General features: G+C 43.4%; 1 protein-coding gene across 3 annotated transcripts in view; it reads right to left on the bottom strand.

Moving 5' to 3' along the window:
* The window catches only part of RAPGEF5 (Rap guanine nucleotide exchange factor 5), a 90,282-nt gene that overhangs the window by 42,404 nt on the left and 24,280 nt on the right, over window positions 1-23,598 (bottom strand). The window contains exons 2-3 of one of the 3 annotated variants that reach the window (XM_083855140.1): window positions 20,553-20,650; window positions 20,116-20,204 (exon numbers count right to left, since the gene is read on the bottom strand). The exons of 1 other annotated variant lie outside the window; for it this stretch is intronic. In XM_083855140.1, coding sequence (XP_083711266.1) covers window positions 20,116-20,204; window positions 20,553-20,650 — 187 coding nt within the window. The remainder of the gene's footprint in view (window positions 1-20,115; window positions 20,205-20,552; window positions 20,651-23,598) is intronic. One more of the 3 variants, XM_083855141.1, reaches the window with a different exon arrangement.

Consider the following 23,598-nt stretch of genomic DNA (forward strand, 5'->3'; position numbering starts at 1 on the left):
AACAGTTACGACATGCATCTCTCAGAGTCATCAAGAAAAACAGCCCTATGAGATGGGGTTACAGCTGGGCAAACAGACAGATGAGCCCTGTGCCTGAGTAAAATGGATGCTGATTACTTACTATTCTATAGGGAATAAATAGTTTTTTCTATTTAAAATATTCAGTCACTTAGTTCAAATTAAACAAAATGAAGGCTACAACAAAACATTTTCAAGTCTTTCAGCCTCTCAGTGCTGAAAGCTCATAGCCTTGATAAATTCTTGTCATACCTCTTCCTTCCTTCTGCAAAATGAGAAAAATTATAACACACCTCAAGGCAGACAATCCTACATGTAGATTTTTTGTGTGGTTTAGTTCACATAATACTACTGTGCAATGCTCTGAAACCTTTCAGCAATGCAAACACAGGTCCTGAGATCTGAGCTCTAATCAGAATACTGCTTGTTCTGCAGAAATGGAAAAACGATTTGACGGCAGCAACTCTTTTCAAAGGTAGAAGTTCCTCAGTAATCTGTAATTCCACAGCAATTTACTAAAAAATGTCAGGATGTTTCTGAGTACAAACAGTAAATGCAAATTGCTATCTGATCTAGCAAGATAATGCTCATGTCTGAGAGGATGCTGAGAGGTCCCAGACCTCCCTTACATTCAGCAGATGGCAACAGTGCTCAGGACCTTGCAGGATTAGCCCTTAATTCAAAATCGAATCCTTTAATAGTGCTATGCCACCATGGACACAGCATGAAGCAAAAAAATGAAAATGATGTTGAGAAAGAAAGGTCAATGAAAAAAAAGAACATCGATATATAATTTGCTACTAATGTATTAAAACAATTATAGTAGTTATGTCACCTAACCACCAAGGCACCAAGAAATCAATGCACAAAGGAATAAAGAGCAAGACACTAATTTCTGGCATTAGGTTAGAAAACTAAAATACGTAAGTGCAAGATATTTAACCTGTACAACCACATTTTTTATTAGAGCACAAAAGTCAGAACTAGGAATCATTTCTAAGGTCATCTCCCAGAAATTTCTGGCAGTATTTTAACATCTGCAGAATGAATCAAACACATCTGTCTGGTAAGGTCAAAGATGCTCCTACAGTTGCATTCCAGTTGCTGCTATCACACATATTGGAGCAGCTTCTTATTTTCTTGGAGGGACAAAAAGCCCTGAAACCACAGGCAGAGAGCAAATGTCAAACTTGTCCAGTTTTAATGAGACACTAATTTTCCACACAGAAATCTGAAGCTCTCTTTTTTCCCCAGGTGGAAGGGAGCTCTGGCGATTCATGTGCAGCTATAATGGTCAGGGTTACTTGAAATTATTGGACAAATCCTCTACGCCTTACATATTTCGAAGCATTAGAACTGTTGCCTATAGCAGTCACTCTAAGGTATTGATACTTTTTGTTAAAAAAGTGCCTTTGACTGCTGCAACTAAAACACTGAAGATTTATTTCCATGCAGTGAAACTTGACAGTAAACGGAGGTATTTTAATGCACATGTGAAATGTGAAATCCTCACACAAGCAGAAAGCAGACACTCCTTGTTCACATCAGGCATCTCCCAAAGTACCTGAGGAGAAAACCTATCCTCTCTTTCCATCGATTGATTAAAATAAGCCAGCCAGGCCAGGATTGCCTGGAGCAGCAGGACAGAGGATAAAAGATTTAATGGTTCTCTTTCATCCTTCTGCCTGCAGACCAGCTGCCTGAGCACAGCTTGCTGTCATGTGCCCTCCTGGGTTTGCACCTCCAGCTTGCACATTGCCTGGCACCCCAGGCAGTGGTGTGGCTCACTGAAAGCTGTATAAACACAAGGGAAGGTTCTACTTTTCTGCTTGTCTTGCACAGGAACTTCTTTGCGTCAGTGCCACCACCCTCCTCCTCAGGCAACCAAGGAGATGCAACGTCTCCATCAATGACACAAGTCCCAGGTGCCACCAAGAGCAGTCACTGCCTCAGTGGTGCAGCAGGACAGGAATTTTTGTTGCCTGGTGGCAGCACAGCACACAGTCATCCTCCAGCAACTGACAGTAGTGCACAGAAAGGGTGCACAGCGCACCCTCTCTCCCCTTACCACTGGAAGCCTGGTCCTAACAACTGGGTGCTTTAAGGTGCCTTAAGGCTGCTCAAGCCTTTTGCCTGGTCCATGAGTCCAGCACACATTCCAGTCTAAAGGGAACTTGAAAATCAGACATTCAGCTTTCAGAAAGTTAACACAAAGGAAGATGCACTTAATCTTTATTCTTTTCATCTTTGCTGTCCAACACTTATATGGCACTGAAGAATAAGCAAGTTTCCAGTTCAGCATGTCTTTGTCATTGCTGAGTTGGAAAATTTACTCCTAGGAAACAGTAATCTTCAAATCTAATATTATATATAAGCACAAAACTATCACATCTTCAAAAAATGCTTATGAGTTCCTAATTTCTAGATCATTCAGATACTCTAAAACAGTTTGCTTCTCAGTGACATTTCTGAGAACATGAGCCCAAATTTTCTGTTTACAACCCAAAAATACATATATATTCGGATATAGATATTTAAAAACTCTTAATTGGCATTATTTTCAAGTTGAGACTATTAGCCCCAAAAGGCTTTATTTCCAAATCCTCTGTATTTGGACAACATCCAATCTGGCAGATTATGACAACTACAGTATAGTGACCAGAATACATTCCATGCTGGTACATGACATGGATAAAGGACAGGTCAAATTACCCATGGCAGTGCCCCACCTAAAGCTCTGCAGGTCAGGTACAATGCCCAGACTTCAGTGTGCAGCTTTATCCCATCACCTGCTGCCAACTGTTTTCCATACAACCAGAGGGATGGGTCCCTTAGGGGAACAGAAATGTACAGATCTGCACTGTGTATTTTTAAAAGTGTTTAGCAAGAAGCTTTGATCTATTATTTTCCCCCCTACAAAGCAGCAAGGGGAAATGTCTTTGTGCTTCAGCCCAAGAAAGGAGATATAAGGAGTATCTTGTTTGCCCCTGGGAGCCAAATTATCATAAATATGCTAAGCAGTGCAAACTCCCCAACATGTGGCACTGGAGCATGTGCAGTAAACATCACAGCATCTCTTCAGGGAAGCCTAGCAGGACAAAGGCTCCACTGGCAAATTGCTCTTGGCTTCTGTAGATTTGACAGAACTGCCTACAAAGGGAATGATGGCATTTTCATCTGAGCAAGAACTGTTTAATTTGGTCCAAGTCTCTGTACAAGATGGGAATAGCATTGTACTAGACTAATGAACAAACCACACATTTCTTCCAGCACAGGAAAGGTCAAGTGGTGGGATATTTTTGGTGCACTGGGTCACACACACAAGGTTAGGGTCTTGCATACACAGCTGTGGCCCACTGTCATGTAACCTCAAAAGCAGAGACTCACTTAACATCTTCTGACATATGGAGGCAAAAGGCCCAGAAAGGTGCTGCATGACTGTGATGTGTTACAGGATCTGCCAGGGAGAGGGCAGAGGGGAGGGAAGAATACATCCTGCAAACCCCACAGGAGACCCAGACACTGGCATACTGCAGTGTGACTGCTGTGGTGAAGGATGCCACTTCCAGCATTTTGCCCAGGTTGTACCACACTTCAGGCTGATGGGCAAACAATTCTCAGATAGCTCTGAAATAACTTATTCAATATTTAACAACACGCCTATGATACACAGTGGAAGGGGGTGGCACGAGAGACATGACATCCAAGAGAGCCCAAAAACCAAATAGGGCCATACTTGCATCTGGCATTTCCACACCTGTCTTCCTCCCCACTTCCCACAGCAGTAAAGCACAGCTTCACAGTATAAAACCAGAACAATGAGCACCAGAGCACTCATAAAGGAGCTGCATTTTGCTTCCCCATGTGGTGAATGGATTAAAAAAAACTCTAACGATTTTCATGATGGTGGTGTTAAAATACATTGTTACACTAAATGTAGACTTATTTATAAGATAAAGGTCCTTAAATTATGACCTGAAATTGTACTTGCTACACTGAGACACCCAAGTCATTCCAGTGACAGGTTAACATGTAATTAAAGACAGCTTTTATGCTTATTATTATTACAACTTAATGGAAGACAGAAAAATGCTTTTCACATAGTCTGCATATGTATTAGGAACATCTAAAAACTTCAAACAATTGTGTTTGTCAGTACAACCCTGTGCTGACAGATGAATGAAAGCAATCACAAAGGTTCTTGCTTGCACTGTTTAGAGATCATACAGGGGTAAGACACAAGGAATAGATATTATCAAGAGTTCAGCTGCTTGTAAGTATTAAAACATCTCCATGGGAATATTTTCCCGTGGTAGCTGAACTGTGTTTGTGTGCAATTTGGCTGCTTGCAATACACAGCATCTCAGTGCTACACTTTTAAGATGGAAGACCCTTACTTTGATAATTTTCAAACTATTTACATTCATTGGGGAGCTCAGCATTAGATCTTTGGTTCAACTGTACTGTAATTACTCAGGGTTTTTTATTTGATGGCTTTGCTTATTTCAGTTAAATAAAGTGGAAATACTATGCAATTATAGATGAAAGCATAGAGGGGTAATTTTCTAAAGGTTTATGTTCACTTTTGCCATTATTTCAGATTTTTAGTGCTATTTATTGATTCATTCACCAAAAAAAATAAAATAGATGCAAAACAGCCCTCAGACAGGCATAACTTTGGACTGGTATAGTCCAGCTTTCTCCCTTTGTTATCTTTCTTTTCCAAGTCTTATGAGATACTGTGTTTTTCATGCACACACTGGAAAGCATCTAATGCAGGAGATGCATTCTGCATTTCATGGAAAATATTCAATTTTTAGCCCTTCATCAAGACAGCTGTCTCCTGGACATCACAGGGCACCAAGGAGTCTCCGTGGCTGAATACACAAATTTGATGCAATGTTAAGGAAAAAGGTAAAAATCACAAACTGCAATAACAGATAAGCCACTGTATTAAACGGTGCCTCTTGGATCATCTGCTCTATGACCATGTTTTACCACTACAGCACCTGGCTGTGACTAGTGCTCACAGCCATCTTTCATTTCTATAGCACTTTTGGGCTGTAAGTGAAGCACTTCACTTACACAGTTTTCATAGAATGTGCTTTATTTTGCCAGTGTATAGAGAAAAGGAGGCAGATATGGGCTCAGAAGAGGGGGGGAGGCACCTGCCAAGGCTGAGTACAAAACCCACTGCCCCACGCAGACAACAGCAATGCTTTTGGCTAACACCATCAAAGGTGAGTCAGATGGTGATCTCACTGCAAATTGCCTTTGCCCATCAGTTTTTCAAACCCTCTTCAAATTAAATAGGCTAACAGCATAATTTCCTCTCTTTTTTTTTTTTTTTATTAAACTGATTTGCTTATTCATTCAGTCATTAAATGCAATTATAAAAAATTATTTTTTCTTACTAAGAAGCAGTATGCTTTCTATATCATCACTGCTTAGCCCATGGGAAATCATCAATTATGTGATGACAGTCTCAGACTGCAACCACTTTCCATGGCTGCAGCCTGGTAAACACTTATGCTTGGTGTAACACTTCCTACAGCCTCTTTCAGGTTACGAAATAGTGAGCATATATTTATTGTTCCTGAAGAGACTGTCAGAGAAGGTAGCAAAGCATCTTCACAGAATTCACAGAAAGACTGAGTTTAAAAAGACCTTCAAGATCTTAAAGAAGACTCTGAGGATTACGTACTACCCTTCAGCTAGATGAATACTTCATATATAAGAACATACATTTAAAAGTGATTCTCCGTATCAGCTTTCGGAAACACATCACCCATTACAGTAAACACACAGGAGCTGGAATTAATTCCATTAGGAGCTGCTGTTCTGAAGAAACAGTAGCCCATATCCCAGAAGGACAATGAACTATAATATGCAAGCTCATTTAATCACTGTATCCAATTACAAGGAGGAATAAATCATCACATACATGCCTACGTCTGAATTTTAAAAGGTAAATAGATCATGAATAGTCAAACCAAATGCTCTGAATCTCTGGATTCACAGATTAGCAGAGGAAGTGGTGCATTCACTTTCCATTTGAAATTTTTAGTTACATTTGGAGCTTGATTGTACAGAGCTGATATTCTCTGCAGTAAGGGGACACAAAACTCTGGCATTCACCTTAGTGGAGTTTGTGTATGGTCTAACGACAGACTTTCCTGGTCTCTCTGCCCTGATGCATACTCAAGACTCCTCTAAGCCACAGGGGGTTAGAAGAGGAGCTGGCTTTCTTCCAAACACTACAAATAGCAGCACTCTGGGCAACTGCTCCTACCCTTTGCTGTAAACTCCCTCATCCCACACCTACATGACCACAAGCTCCAGGAAGATCTGAATCCTCTCCATTTGTCAAGAAAACCAAGTACAGCAGTTTCTTGCAAAGCTGATGGCATTTTCATGTTTTCCAGATGCTTTTAGAAAACTGTTATCAAATATTTATCATTCTTTGTAATCAAGAACATAGCTGTAACTTCCTAAATTACATCTTACTAACCTTGACTCCTTGAACAAATTTCCTATCCATTAAACTATGATGTAACATGAAATGTCCTATGGCTCATTTGCATGTCAAAACCCTCACCACAGAAGGGAGATTAGATTCTCATTAATAATAACACAATCTGTATTCACACATCAAAGAAAAAAACCTGTTCAAAGTATTTACATAAGCTGCACAAGCAGCCCATGACATATTTGCCTGGAGAGATGGGCCATCATGCTGGAGACTGTAACAAAATTTCCCTCAAGTCAGTGATACTACAAACACCTCAGGAAAATGCCTTCTTTGCAATGGGAGAAGCCCAGTTTCAGCTGGCAGAGATCATCCCCTGCCTACAGGTTTAGACTTTGCTTGCCCAACATGCCCAGGTTTCCCAACTGATCACATCCCAAAATCCCCTTGCATGTGCTTTGAGACTTCTGCCCACAGCAAACCCCAGAAGTCCCACGATGGCAGTGGCTCCCCAGGGTGTCACAGCGCCCTGGGGAAGAGCTCTGTGCCCATCAGCAGCCCCCCAGCACTGATGGAGTCTCCAAGGTGTTTGCAAGCTGCTGTGGCCTAGGAGCCCTACAGTGAGCAAGGCGAGCAAGGAGGGAATAGACAGTGTCCCTTTGCTTCCCTGGCCCTGCTCCAGGGACATCCAGGGGAGAGGACAGGGAGGAGCCTGCAGCATGTCCAGGGCTCCCTCCAGCAGGCCAGAGGCCTGCATCTGTTTGTCCATCCTAAGAACCACCTGGCTGGTCCCATGCAGTCTCTTTGCTCAATGCCTGTGCAGCTGAAGTGGAAGTGAGGAGGCATTTTGCCTGCTGGAAACTGGGATGCATGTTTGTGCTGAATTGCTAAATCATCCTCTTGTAGCCTTTCTGCCACTGCTTGATGGCATGTACCAGAATGGAAATTTTCCACCTGCCTGTTACAGAGTTAAACTCTACAGCCACAGAGACAGTTAACATCTACAGACAGTAAGAGGAGAAGCTGTAGTCACCTTAATAGGCAAAACGTTTGTGTTTGCCCATTATTGGTGGTTTTCACTCTTTGGGGCAATGCTACATGGCCCCTGCTGCTTTAAGGCTTTGAATGAAAACCCTTTGACAATAGAGATCTGACAAATGCTATTTGTTTGTGGTTGTTTTTCACTGTTGTTTGTTTGCTTCCAGCTTGTGGCAGTGCATCCCCCATGATGTTACTAACAGTATCAGCAAACAAAATCCCATGGACAAGGCTCCTATGGGGCAGGGAATTAAATCCAACAAGGGTTTCATTATTGTATTGATGCTGGGGCTCTGAATTCATGGCTGGGAAAGAACAAAACCAGGATCTGGCTTTCTGGTTTTAACTGCAGTGATTCCTAGAGAGAGGTCAACCAGCCCTAAATTCCAAGAACTGGATGTGAAGAGGGTTAAAGAAAGGCTGCTTGTGGAATTGGCAGAGCACTGTGGGCAGTGAGAGGAGGAGGGATAATGGCAGGAGGAGGATTCAGGATGTAGAAAAAGGAAAAAAGGAAAGAAACTGAAAAGCAATAAAACATGAGGTATAAAAGCTTCCAGCAGTCCCAAGTCAGACAGCATGATTTCTCCACGATTACATCTCTTATTCTGGCAATTTATACTCAACTCAAGTTCAAGTAAAGGAATAAAATCACAATTCATGCCAAATGCTATTGCAAGAAAACCACAGTTTTTTATTGTTAGCTTCCACCAACACTGGACCCATCAATGCTACCACTTTATTTACATTCATCTATTTTCCCCAAACACTTACCCCAAAATGTTTTTGCACACATCACATTTTCACATCAGGAAGAGAGTATGATCTTGGTTTTAGAAGGATCTCACAAGCTTTTCTGAGACAAGGTCATCTCATGATCTCAGCCTGGCTTGGGAGATAGTGGTGTGAGCTGCTGCCACAGCTACAGCTCACATCGGTATTTTTCACCTTGTCTAAAAGATGGGACAAGTAATGCATTTTATTACAGTAACTGATGCTATTCTGTAAAGCTCTGTCAGTGCCAGCTATACTCCACGAGGGTAACTGACATCTCATGAAAAACCTTTGGCTGTCAAAGTGCTGTAATTCTACTCCTATTTCAATCTTTGAAAGGATCAAAATTGACTCTAAAAAAAAAAGCAGGACTGTCTCCATTGCCAACTATACAGACTCTCGTAAAAGGTGTTGCACATCCCAAGTAATACCAAACTGGATCAAACCTTCCCCTCTAAAAAAGCAACAGCAATTTAAAGCCTGCATTATGAGCTTACCAACTGCAGTTAATGCACAGAGCTTCTGAATTTATACTCAGTGCATTCTGCTCCATTATCTCCTTTTTAGACAGTCCCCTCCTCTCTCACGAAAGTATTCTTATTACATCTATTTCTATATCCAACAGCCAACCTTTTCCCTTGCCCACTAAAATCAAAACCTAGCAAAACATCACAAACCACAGCAGAACACCCTGCCAACCTCTTCCAGCACACAGCAAATTTGGCCTTTAGCACCTGCTGTCTCATCTGCTCTTTTTCTTTCTTTCCCTTGAACATGCTAGAGAAGGGAGAAGCCACTGTCAGGGCAGGGCAGAACCTGGCTCTGCTGCACCTGGCAATCCAGGGTGTGCTGGCTCCAGTTGGCCAATGCCCCAGACTTTTCTCAAGCAATTGTGTTTATTCAGCTACACAGCAAGCAGAGGCTGTAATGCAGCCCAGGGTGCCCAGCTATTAAGGGAGGTCTTAAGAGCCCAGAAAAAGCCCATTGGGAAATAGGCAGAAATCTATACCAATTAATGGTTCACAAATAGGTCTTGGGTTGTGACTTTTTGTTCTTAATCTCCCCGGGTGACCTCTGAGCCCAGGGATTTACAGAAAGCAGTAAAGTGGGAAAGAAAAGGACTGCACCAGGACACTGCACAACCAAGCATCACCTCACGGCAGTAACAGGGAGCATGACAGGGAGCTTAGTAAAGTAATAATTGTAGTTTGGCTATAGCAAAAATCAGTCCCATTCTTGCTCACAAAAAGACCAAGGCTGCTGCTCCCATAGTACTGTGAAACTGTCTGAACTCAGGGCATGTTGAGAAGGATTGCGGGGGAAGGAGGAATTAACAGCGTGAGAGTAAATTTAGTTCACAAGAGGGAAAAAAGCTGCTTTGAAGAACAGATTTCTTTCAGATTCTTAATACACAACCTCAAAGCACAGGTCTGCAGTGAATCCATCCTTCCACCCTGTGGGCGGGGAATGAAGGCGCTCTTTATATTCCTCAGAAAATGTTAATCTCACAAGAAAATCATTGTATTATAGCAACTTGGAGCACTGGAAACACTGGAATTCAAGCTCTGAAGACAGCACATGAACTGTATTCTGGACTCAGTGATACAGCAAGCACGTCAATATACAGTTTTATCTTTTCAGCATTCTTATATACAAATTCTCCCATTTCGTAAAAGCTTTTTTCAAAAAATAAAAATAAAATTTAAAAATCTGAATTTCAGGACACCATCTCTGAGTTTTATACCATTACAGATTCTGCTTTCAGGAAAGAATGCTTTGCTGTATCCTGAGAACAAGGTTCCAACTCAACAACCATTGCAGTAAGTGCTAATAGCAACACGGGAGTCATTAGTGTACAAACACCAACTTAGGTCAGCAGCTGGGGAATCTCTGTGTGATCCAAGAAGAGTACCTGGATGATGGTGCCCAGCTTTTCAACAGCTTGCAGATCAGAGTTTGATAGTAAAAGGCTTTACGAAGGAAGAAGTACAGAAGAAAGAAAGAAGAAAGAAAGAAAGAAGAAAGAAAAAGACTTTATCGGTGAGAATGATAAATGGGGCACCTGTGCTGAAGGGCCCAATGTTTGGGGTTCCTGAAGGACAAGGTGGTCTGTCGCTCCTGCTGAAGGAACAGGATGTGAGGACACTTTATAAGAAGCAGCAACACTTCCAGTTGTTCCAGAGTTCCAGTTCCTACTCTCACAGCTAACTGACCTGCCAGCCCACACTCCATCTGTTGCGATTCCTCTTATGCTACTCTCTTAAAAATCAGGTCCTACTTTTCATCTACTAGAAACAGCACTTCTTAGATACTTGCACATGTTTTATAGCCAGCTTCATTCTGGGAAAATATGAAGCAGGGTTGTATCTGGGGGCTGAGAGGATCTGGCTGTGTCATCTCTGCAATAGAGGTTATCCTCTCCCCTCATGTTCTTGGTGCTTTGATCAAACTTCTGAAGGGAAATGAATGTCTAGTAGACAGAAGTCAGCAAGAGCTACCACAGTTTAGATTCATTTCAGAATTTGGCAATGATTTTTTTGCTAAGCTGATGTTGACTTGTTTTGGTTTTGGTGTTCTTATGGCTCACTAGAGGCAGTAGGACATCAGTTAAAACAGGAGGTACCCAGCCTGCTTCGTCTCCAGACCTGCAGCTGTGGAACTGACCTAACCTCCTGTGCAGCATTTGAGCCAGACAGGGAATCAACTTAAGCGGTTGGTGTATATCTAAGATGACAGGTCTCTTGATGAGAGAGATTTCTTTGGCATGACCCCTGTGCAGTGGCTCAGTTTTCCCCTTTTTCTTCATGGCCCTCAATCTGAACTTTCTGACCTGGGAACACGACTTATTTCTGCTACATTTGACAGTGACCAAGCACACTTGAGTGATTCGGAAAGGATTCAGACTAAGGCAGAAACTAAGAAGCAGCATCTGCTATTCTTTTTACCACTAAAATACAAGAATTTTTATAAAGTCTTCCAATAATTTTTTATCCCTTCCACACACTTCTTGGCTTAGCACCACCACACAATTAGGAAATATCAAAAGCACTATTTTGGAAAAAGTTCTGTAGAAATGCTTTTCAAATACACAAACATGTACCTTTATGATCTCAGCTACTTAATGCACCTGGTTATTTATATATATAATGATATATAATTTCATATATCTGAAATACTTCACTGATTTGATAGTTATAGCACCTAAACTTCCAATGTTATGAGGGCAAAAGGGATGTTACAAATAACTGATTAAAGGTCTTTAGGGTTGCATTTCCAACAACCTTACCAAACTCCCAGTGTCATAACTTATCTTCCAGGTACCTCATCAAAATGCTTTTATCACTCAAGCTTATTTTGCAGTACAACAACGTTTTTCTGCCTTTTCTGACTTAAAAGCCTTTCCCACTGTCAAAAGAAAATTATTTTTATCCCTAAAAATGTTCTCCTGGTAGACCTACACTTTCCAATTTTTTTCTGCTTAAACAACTAAGATAATCAAAAACCCTGATATTGTCTACAATGCACATCTTCATAATAAATGGTTTCACACTAGGCTTTCATGACAGCTCCTTATCACTTTCTCACATAGCAAAAGGTGACAACTGGCAATAATAAATCACTGGGAAAAGACTGAGAAACTGAGAATACTATGATCCAATTGGCTGTCATATAGAATGGGTAGCTTTTTCTTCTATAAAGTTGACTCAAACACAGAACATTAAACACTTGGGGCTCTACTAGGTATTCTTGCATTGAGTACAAAAAATAAATTTAGATGCCTGCAACGCATAAAGTGCCTCAGTGCTCCTGGGCACATGGAAACTATGTGTTTTTCTGACAGCTACCTCAGTTATTTTCTCTCCCTCAAAGGGTCTAACTTGCTAAGTGTACACACAGCATAAAAGTATTTGTGGTGAGGAACTGAAAAATTACCATCTGTATCTACAAAGAGAGTCCTGATCAAGAATAAGAGTGTTTATCATTCCCCATGTTGACTCTCGTTTCCCAGTCATTGGATACAATGGTGGGACAATTCAGGAACAGCATTCCCAGACTATGCCCTTCCAAAAGTTTGCCCAAACAAGTTTTAGTGCCCAAGTGCAAATAAATCCTTTTCAGGCTCCATGTCCTCAATTCTCAAAAAAACCTGTCTGAGCTCCTGACACGAGAGAGCATCTTAGACATATTCCCCTCATTGGCATTTCCCATTATCTTCGGCACCGCAGCATGTGACACACTGTCTGCAGTGAATCCCAGACATGGTGCTCCTGCTGCAAGCTGATTCAGCTCACTACTGTGACAGAAAATAATCCTGTCAAAGGGGAAAAAAAAATTATTTCCTACGAAGATACCTAAATCTACTTGGCACAAGGTCAAGCCAAGTATAGAAGAGGAGATGGGGTAGCATGGCAAAGTACAGGTGGACAGTTAGAGGATGCCAGACCTTCCTATTTGAGAAGCCACTGTCACTGCTAGTAGACTCGGTCCCAACTTCATGCTATCTCCAGAGCTCCTGCTTCTCTTGTCCCAGCTTCAGGTTCCACCACTCCATTTGCAAAGCCATTCAGCAGAAAATGACTCCCGTTCTGCTGCCAGCTCACTCAGTTTTCCTACCCTTCTTATTATAATCTTAGATTCCAATTAATTCTTTTCAAACTGCAACATGTTGCATATGTAATACACTGGGTCAGATCAAAGACCCCCATAAAAAGCACCAGGTCTTTGACAGAGAATGCCCAACAGAAGAAAAAAGAACTCAGAAAAAGATAAATACAGAGTTACCCTTCTTAGATACACCCTCCTATCTTCCAGCAACAGGCAGTATAGACTTTCCAAATGGGAAGTTGTATTGACATCACTGTGGTGATGGAGTTTTTGCCAGGATTTTGCCTAGCTTGTTTTTAAACCCTTCCAAGTTTTAGCTTCCACAGAATACTGACAACAGTTTTCACAGTTTAGCTGTGCATTATACTGGAAAACCACTTCTCTTTATTCGCTATAAACCAAATAATTTCGCTCTGTGACAAGACACTTGCCTCATTATGAGAAACAATGAACAATCTTTATATCTCACCTTCCCCACACAATTAATAGCCTTGTAGATCACCATATACCTCCTTTACCAAACTTGCCCTCTTAAGATGACCAGACATAGACTATTTATTCTTAGATGTATTAAATCTATAATTGGAATCACTCTTGCTGCCCTTTACGTAATTTTCAATCTGAGCTGGAGGAGAAGAGGAATCATATTATACATTCCATATTTCACACTTACACAATGGTGTAACTACAGCTCTTGCTTGGCTTTTTTCCTAATTAGCCTAAATACCATTTGCCTTTTTGACCAATGCTGATCAAAAATTTCTACGGACTCTCCACACTACCTCCACAGACCTATTTTCTGCATGATAATAGTCAAGTCAGCACCCTGCTGAATATGTATAATAAGAATTTCTTCTTCTTCATCGTAGAAAAAGACATTACTTTGCATTTTTCAAACTTGGATCCCATGTGCAAATTTATCCTGCAGTCACATAGATTTTTATTCCTTTCATCTTTCTGCAGCCATAGGGCTGGTTCGAGGGGCCTGCTCCCAACTTATTTTCCCAGTTCTACACTGCCCCATTCTTAATACTTTCATGAGACTAATTTTGAGTTGGATTGGCTTCCTGATGTAGCACACCAGCTCAAAGAGGCAGTCAGATGTGGGAATAATAGGGTGTACAAGAACATAATTTTGCATGGCCACCAAAGGTGAAACCATGGCTTTATTTACCAGAGACCTTCAATCATTTAATAATACCAGCACATGCTGTTACCTCAGATTTCATCCCACACTCAGCAGCACCCAGTCTTCAGTGGTGAATTCCCTTCATTTTAAACACAGGCAATTTACTCCTACCTTTCATTTTCTCTCTTTTAAATAATTATCAGTCCTAAAAAGCATCTGCTTCCTGATCAAAATGATCTTTAAATTTCTTTCAGGAATTTGGCAAGGGACTTTATCAAAAGCATCTTGAAAATATGAATATAAGATACAGGCACACCAGATCATACATATCCTCATGCTCTTTCAAACCTTTAACAGCTCTACAGGATACACAAGATCTGAACTGTCTGCAAAAAATAATCCCACATTTCCTGCTTCTCATTATGTTTCTGTATGCATTTCTTCCTTTTGCATGTACTGTACTGCCACACAATTTCCCAGCACAAATTCATAACTTCATGCTGAAATCTTGCATCTAATCATACTCCTGCAAGCAAGTCCAGCTGCTAAAGACACCAGCCCTTCTCTCCTGCTTCCTCACCTGCACACCTCTCACTCCCTGCCACCCTCTCCCTGTGTCAGGGCAGCAAACTTTGTGTCACTGACAGATTAAGTGGATCAAGAGACTTATCCATCTTAAAACTAATAATCTAGTGTTTCCTAGGTTAGTACCAACCAGGACCAGCTCCCTACTTTGGAGTGCTACAGAATCAATCACACAACAGACTATAGAAGCACAGAAGCACCAGTGGCAGGAGTGGCTGGGAAAGGCTGAGCTGCTTCTTTTGACTACAGCAATAGTTTATGCTAGAATAACGTATTGATAAAATGACAAGCTTATTACTTAGATGTTCCCCAAATAGAACCATTTCTTTTAATTGCTATCACATTTTCCACCTTCCTCTGCCACTCAAGCTGCTTTATATGATAGATTACACACCACTGTTCGGAGTTCAGCAATTTCATATCAGAGTTCCTTTAGAAGTCTTCAGGGAGTAACATCTGATCCTGGTGATTTGTTACTATTCATTTTATTGATTTATTCTAAACCTACTTCTACTGACAGTCTAATTTAGAGATAGCTTAGACTCACACTGCATAAAGCATTGGTTGGCTGCAAGAGCCTCCCCAGGTTCTCTCATATTGAACACTGATACATATTAGTATTTTTTAACTTTTCTGTTTGTCTTACACTGTTATTCCCCTTCTATGGGCACAGCAGTAATATGTATTTAGCCCCCTTATTTTACCAAATCTTCCTAAACATCAGGGGAAAGTTTACAAAATCCCTCAAAATTATGACTGATAACATTTCATTATGAAGGATTGTTAAGAGGAAGGCTTAGCCGGCATTTATTCTCTCCATCCTAAAACCTGGAAGGTAAGATCACAAAGTGTTGGGTAAATATTTATTCTCATTGACATCAGTCCACATGCACCAGACACACTTACACTGACTGTGTGGCAGTCACAGGAGTACATTTTTCAACATCTTTTAATCATCAGTGAAAAGCACAGTGAGCAAAACACCTAATAACATCCTCCATAATTAAGAAAAAAAAACCAAAAGCAAACAGACCTTTTTTTCTTGGAATACTGAACAAAAGACAATCTAGAAGAGGCAGAGCTGTATCCCCTTTTCGCAACTTCATTTAGCAGCTGCCTACAGTCAGTTCATGCAAGATAGTACCATTCTCCTCCAAGGTCAGGTACAGTTCTGCAGAGGTAGCCACTGCCCAACACAACAGCAGGGTCATTGGTGCAGTGTAGAAACAGAAGGTGTTAAACAAAAGTAACTCTTACTAAACAGGACTTCTGGGACAAATAGACATGGTCTGAAGGCCCCTCTGAGGTGGTATGTTACAATCCTAAAGGTAAAACTGCTCCTGTATGACAGGGGAGAGTTCCCACTAATCCAAGGATCATGCACAGTCCCAGATAAGGTGACATAGCATGACACAAAGGTCATTACTCCTTTTTGCTCCTACTCCAAAGAAATCCAGATCATACTTACACTTTTCTGCCTCTCTTTTAGCTATATCATGAAGATTTGTCCTTTTTCTGCTCCTTTAATCTTCCTCCAGGCCCTCCATCATCTGCCATCCCAACTTCTCCTAACAAAACCTCATGTCATACCTCCCCCTTGTCATAATCCCTTTCACACAGTCCACTACAAAGATGCATCCCTTAATACTGACACCACCATGTTGTTCCAGTCATACCATTCTACATTTATTTCCTTTCCCCAGATCACACTTTCCTGCTGCCTCTTGCTCTCAAAGACCTTCACAAATTAATTTCTTCTCTATTCATTCACTAAAATGAATCCCGGAGTAGGAAGGTAAAAGTCATGTGGTGTCAGCAGATGCAATGGGGGAGATTATGTTCTACTTCAGCAATGTTCTGCTTAAGCTGCCTGAGAGAGATGATCCAATGGACTGAAGGAAATGGTCTGTGTGATCCAGCTAGGCCTGGAGTAGTAGCAGTGGATATGATGATCAGTACATCATTCCAGAGGCTGCCAAATGTTGGATGTAACCACCACAAAGCAAGACAGTATATTGGAACAAAGACCAGCTGGAGGAAACTCCAAAGATGACATCAGGATAATATCTAGAGAAGGAAATGCTGCTAACATCCAAGAAATAAAGGTTTTACATAAAAGATCAATGATTCTAAAATAAATGGTGTAGTCAATGGGAAGGGATTAGAGATCCTGAGATGCTAAGATTTAGCCTCTTGGAGATTACTTGTTCAAATCCCCACCCCTGAAGAGGATTAGCCCAGGAGGTGTGTCTTGCATCTTCCATCTAGATACTGACATATCTGAAGTGTATCTCTCTATTCAGGTCCTAAAACCTCAAATTACACTCTAAAATGCACACTCAGCAGACATTCCCCAGTGATTCCAACCACCTTAGAGATGACTCAGAAAAGTTTTTTGTTACAGAAATTTAAAATTTCCATCCATCCCATGGTAGGAAAGAAGAACAGTCTTCTTGGGGAGTTGGCACTTTACAGATTATAGTACCTCAATGAGATGAAAATTTCTTCCCATTGAGATGGAAGGCTGGCAAGCCTTTGTCAGTGACAAGCCCAAATTTAAGGTGATGTCCCAAGAACTCTCATATACTTCCTGACACAGTCATCACAAAAATCCCTCAGTCATTAAACAATTACTAAGTAAGTTAAGCCTAAAGAGTCTTGGAAACCTCAGGCTTTTCAGACATCCTGCCTAAGGAAGTCATTAGAGCAATAGACTAGTCTAGCTTTGCAGATAGCAGTGTCCTCTTCAGGTGTCCTCAGTTGCTAAAACAATACTCTGTTATGTCACAGGCACTGGGATAACTCTTCAGGCTGGGTTCCCCACCCGTTTATTATAGCAGAGTTTATTAAGCTGAGTGCTTAAGGTGTCTTGCTGCAGGTTAAGCAGCAGCTGAAGGAAGCCTTGGAGACTGAGCTGGACACCAGCAAAATTTTTTTCCAGACCAGCCCCAAACTCGCTTTATGCTCTCAGGTGCAAGTGGTGTCTGCTGACTTGGGCTAGAAAATGGAGGATGGCTGGGAGCAATCCATGGCGCATCACTCAGCCATGTCAGCGTTGATAAAAGGCAGTGTTCCATGACCACGCCAGCCCCAGGACAGCAGATTGTTTTGTTAACAACCATAGAGGGCTGCAGTTATGGTTTGGTATACAAAGGGTGGGAATGAAAACATGCAGAGCATCCCTCCTTGGGAAGCAGTGCAAAGGGTCAAATGGAGCAACAGCCCCCTGTGCACCAGCGAATGTAAGAACAGCCCTTTCTCTTTACAGACACAAATAAGGAACCTGCATTGGGGGCTGCAGGGAAAGCAAGAGGCCATGTAAGTCATCCTGGAACTGGCAAACAGACAGCAGGAGCAGCAGCTGGGTATAACAACATCGTCCTTTTATGTTCTGCGAAGCTATGCCTGCTAAAACACAAGCCTGCAGGGCTTTGCAACTCATTCTCTGAGATGGGCCAGATTGGAACCAGGAAGAAAAAACAAAACCCAGCAAATCCAAACACCCGAGGCAGTAGGATGCCTTCAGGTACACATACAAAGCTGTACATTTGCACAATCAACATCCCATACTTCCTCATGCCAAAGGCAGCTGAGTCTGCAAAACAAGCTGGTAAAAACCATTACGGGGCATCCCCCTCAGAAACCACTGGGAAACATAACTGCTAAAGTCTTTCATTTTGATGAAGTTCTGTATTACCAGATTGATAAAGTCAGAAGAAAATGGTATCTGAGGAACCCTTGAGGGAGTGGAGGACTGCTGGGCAAGCTTTAGCATGCGTCTTTGTGATGGTAAAAAAAATCGAAGGCAACAGCTACTTTGTTCTGTCCCTGGGATCCAGTTAACCCTGGCTACAGGGCAGAGCTTAATTGTTTCCTTCCAAAGGAGTTAGGATAAGGCAGAGGTGAGGGGAAGCTAATCAACCTTTAAAGACTTTACCATCTGCTGACAACCAAGCAAGCAGTGGTTTAACATTTGCTTTGAGGACAGTTTACCAGCCCCTCTGTACAACAAAAAGATCAGACTTAGGAACAGCCTCTCTGTAAAGTGAGAGAGAGAGCAAAGAGATTTAAAAAAAAGGTAGTACATGGGAGGATGTATAGAGCATCTAAGGCTTTACATAAGGAGTGCTTTGCATTTATAAATATCAAAATATAATGCATATCACTACTGCAAGTACCATTGCTTTCCAGCACGACTGTGAGCTTATAAAATAAGATAAAGCAGACTATAAAGACTGGCAGCTCCCCAATCTGTGTGTGATAAACAGTAATGAGAAAACTTATTCTGGATCCAATATTTGACCTCAAAAGGCCAAGGAAGGATCCTCACTACAACTGCCTACGAGCTGGTTCAAGGAAATTACACCCATAACTAGCCTAGTGCATCTGTGGAAGGAAAACAGCCACAGCCTCTCTCTGCACTAAATATTAATGTCTAGGCAGACAAAAGCAGCACTAGGAACACTGTAATAATATCACTGGCTGACACTCTATGTGTTTCTTTGGGGCATTGACACATCGGCACTAGGAATATGCTTATTGTCCCACATTAAATTAATGACTTGTTCTGAGACATTCCTCTGGGAATCACAGATGTTATTTATATTTTCAGACATTTAAAAGGATTAAAGTGTGTTTATTCTCAGTAATCTCATTTATAGAGAAAGATATACACAGGCATCAGAAGTATGCATTTTAACCCTATCGGGGATGACCAAATACACAGTGCCATTGGCAGCCACCTACCCTCCTCTCCAGTATTCAGGACCTTCAAAAGTCTCACCAGCCTGGATGCTTCCATTAAAAGTATCTATGAACTGCAGGTTACAGGCACTTCTGATAAACTACTCCATGAGCTCCTGGTGACAGCAAGCTGTGCATATAGCCAAGAGATCCAGCTGGAAATTAAACTGCATGTCAAGTAGCTGGATTCATATAAAATTGCTCTAGGCTGGAATGAAATATCTCTGGTTGAAGACAAACAAGTAGAGCTCTGGGCGATACGGTGTGCCTTGGGCTATGAGGAATTTTATAAGCCATTTTTATGAAACAGACGTGCCAAAGTATCGGGGTGGTGGCAAAACGAGTAGCTGGCCAGGAGGTGAGGTGCACTGCAAATATCCGGATGGAGAGAGGAACAGCTGCAGGCTACGAGGGATGTCAGCCCAGCCCGCAGAGACACGGTGCTGTACAAAGCCCGCCGCAGCCCGCGCTACCCCGGCGGCAGCCAAAGCCGAAGGTTAAACCGCTTCAAGTTGCTGCGGTACCGCCGGTGCTCCTGCCCCGGGGCCGGTGCCGCTCCGACACCTCCCGGCTGCCCCGCCACGCTCGGGGATTCCTCCCGCATCGCCCCGGCTGCGCTCCGGGCTGGCAGCGGCTTCGGCCAGGGGTGCCCGGGAGCGATCCCCGCGCCGCTCTGCGGGCACCGGCACCGGGACCGGGACCGGCACCTCTGCCCATCCCCGCCCGCCGCCGCCTCCCCGCCAGGCTCGCTCCTTACCCGTCTCTTTGTCCTGGGCGGCTTCCAGGTGCAGGTCGCTGAGGAGATGCTCCAAAATCTTCTCCGGCGTCCCCGACACCACCACGTATCTGTCGGAAAGCAGAGAGTCCCCGGAGTCATCCTCGGTGGAGGACTGCGAGCGGCTGCTCCATTCGTCCTCCTCGTCCTCCTCGTCGATGTACTTGAAGTAAGGCACGTCGAAGGTGGGCAGCGGCCGCTCCCCGCCGCGGCCCGCCAGCGCCTCGGGCACCCGCACCCTGCCGCTGCCCATGGCGCCCCGCTCCCTGCGCGCCGCCGCCCGGCCCTACGCTCCCCCCGCGGGGGCCATCGCCCTGCCCGGGCCGCGGGCCGCCGCCCCGCCCGCCGCCGCCGCCGAGCCCGGCCCGGCCGGCCCAGCCCCGCACCGCACCGCACGCCCGGAGCCGCGGAAGCCTTACCTCCCGCGCCGCTCGGGGGCCGGGCTGCGTGACCACACCTTCCGCAGCACCAGCGCCGCGCCGGCCGCCTCCCGCGCCCGCTCGTCTCCATCGTCCGCCTTCCGTGCGCCGGGGGAGAGGGACAGAGAGAGCGCGGTCAGTGCCCGCCGGGATCGGGGCCCGGGCTGCCGTCCCGCCACCCGCGGTGCCCGCTGCCGGGGGCCAGAACTGAGGAGGGGGCTCTTGGCACCCCGGGACGGGCAGGCGGAACGGGCTCCCTTTGTGAGGGGCACTGGGCTCCGTGTGTTGGATTTTAATTCACAGAAGCCACTGGGAGGGGGGCCTTTGAATATGCGGGTTTCCGTGTCCCCAAGGTGATGGCTTGTTTAATTCCCAGACAGTCAAACAAAGCAGGGAACAGGTAACAATAGTCTGAAAGCGGCAAGTGCTCCCGAGCACGCCAGTAATAGACAGGCAGAATACACCTTCTGTAAAGCTTCTCCCCTGTACTTCAGTAAAGGCAATTGAGACAGTGGAACAGGCATGTAATGTGAGCCTCTGAGCATCCCCTAAAATACTCACTGTACGGATCTCCCTTCTTTTCAACAACTTTTTAACTTGGGAAACAAACACCCCCACAAGAAAGTTCAGCCCAGTGACCGCCGTGTGTGTGACTCTTGGCTAAGCTGCGGTTTATACACCGCCTCTCTCCCTCGCTGCTCCCTGGAAGTGAAGGGAGCTGAACCATCCGTTTGTGCACACGCAGCCCACATCCCCAGCGCGGCCAGAGCCAGCTGACAGAGCAGTGCGGAGATGAGGGCTGGCTGCTGACTGGGCAGGGCGCATTCAAACACGGCCGGAGAGCGGCGCGCAGCCCCCTGCCAGATCCTCCCGGCAGATCCAGTCACCGCAGAGTGAGCCACACAAAAGAGGCAGCTGTTTCAGTGCAAGTACATCCCAGTAGGTGCTGTTCCTCTAATTCTGACCTGGTTTAGTTATATTGTTCAGTATGTCAAGCGCACATACAAAGGCCATACGTGTACTACTCAAAGAACAGAAAACAGGATTTGTGCATCAAGTGTACAGTATCCAGCAGTAAAAAGGACTTTGAATGGGTTAAAAAATGCTGAGGAACAGAGCTACCTTGGCAAAACAAGGGAGAGAAACCAATTTATGATTCCTCTTTCTATTATTTTATTTTTTATTATAAGACCCAGTGAATCTGACTGCTACTTCTGGTTGTCACTGTGGTGCAGGCATGCCGAAAGATGTAGCCCCTGCCCTGAAGAAGTTTTCTTTATCAGTGAAGAACATGTAGAATTGATCTATTAAATTTCTGCAAGGTCAGACATACAGGTACTGAGCCAATTAATGTCAGATATTCATTGTAACACTCCCAGGAGAGATTGCTGAGCAGCCGCGTTACAGGAATACTGATGCATAATTGTAATCTTCCATTTCACTGGTCATGGCTTTTTGTTGCCTACATATTTGAAAAACTGCAATGAAAGAAGCAGCAAAAGAGAAGGAGAGGAAGAACAAGAAACAGGCACAGCATTAAAGCAATTCAGTAAAAGGGAGATTTATCCAAACAAATAAATTGCTCCATTTCTCTGTCTCTTCTCTGGCATTTCCATCCTCTAAAATAGCCCCAGTCCTCATTTCCCTGTGCTCACTGACATTCCAAACTGCAGCACATATGGAGAATGTATGTGATGTATGGTGCTGTATTTGTACAAGCCATCTATTTCCTCATAGATGGGAATGGATTGTAAGCACACCCATATACATTACATACATGAACAGCTGGCAGCAAGTCAACAGGGAGCACTGGGAGGGCAAAAGCTCTCTCCTACTGAAGGGACATTAACAATGGTTGGTGTGGAAGACGGTGTTTCCCCTTCAGCATCTCACTAGGCAGAGACATTTTCAAAAAACCTTTGGAGTAGCCGTTTGCAAATTTACAGCATAAAGTGCCCCAAAATGGTAAGATTTTCATAAGAGTCTTCCTCTTGTCCTTGCCTCTTTTAGCAGTTTCTAGGAAGAGAAAAATCAATCTATATTATCAGGTAAGACAAAAATTGGGCAAAACTAAGGCCAATTGGGTTCAAGTGGATTTTTCATTACCTATAATAAATATTTCACCCAAAAAAGGAGAGGAATGAAGAATTTCTTTATTTTGCTATCTTATATCAAAAACAATCTCACTTTAAGGGAAGAATTACTATTTCATTAAACCTCCACTTATACATGACATATTTTTATGTTCAGTCAGGCCCTTTAATCATACAAGCCACAACAATTAACCTGAACAAAGCAAAGCACAAAGGCAAGTCCTACATATTTTCACAAGTTCTGATTTCAATACAGATATTACTCTAAAATGACATCAAGGCACGCTTCATTTATCAGAATCTGGAATGGTCCATGAAATAATTCTTGCTGGAAGAAAACCAGGCTGCTCTCAGCATGCTCTGTCTAAATCCAGTGACAGATAAGGAGGATTCAAGGGGCCCCCAAGTGACAGCAGTGTGTACTGAAGGGCAAGGCAGCACCCTAGCCAAGTCCCTGAAAGTCAGCAGACTGACTCAAGAGACATTCCCATCATGCTTCCAATTAACAACAAAGCTTTCCAGCAATTTTCCAGACTTTCAGACAGCTCTTGCAGCCTGTGCCAGCCATGCAGGGGCACAGAGGCACAGCATCGCCATCTCTCATTTTATGGCCAGGCAGAAGAATTGGGGCAGAGAGGCCACCACTTAATCCCAATGTGCTTGGGTGATGCTACACCGGCACCTGGACTTTGAGCCCCCCTCATTGCCTATCTGATATTACTTTGCTCCAGTGCAGTGGGTGGGAAATTATGTCCAGCAGCCTTGATCAGAATACATTCAGACTTGAGGTGGGACAGAAGAGGTAGAGCACCAAAATGCCACAGAGGTAAACTGCCATCTCACTTTACATGTGGCTTATGCACACTCTCCCTGTCTCATCTGTACCTTCAAAAGCACCATTCACATCCTGTTAGGATGTTATAATCAATCCATGGTGTGAATTACCCATCACA

The sequence above is a fragment of the Zosterops lateralis genome, assembly GCF_965231275.1.
Source record: "Zosterops lateralis genome assembly, chromosome: 1".
NCBI lineage: Eukaryota > Metazoa > Chordata > Aves > Passeriformes > Zosteropidae > Zosterops > Zosterops lateralis.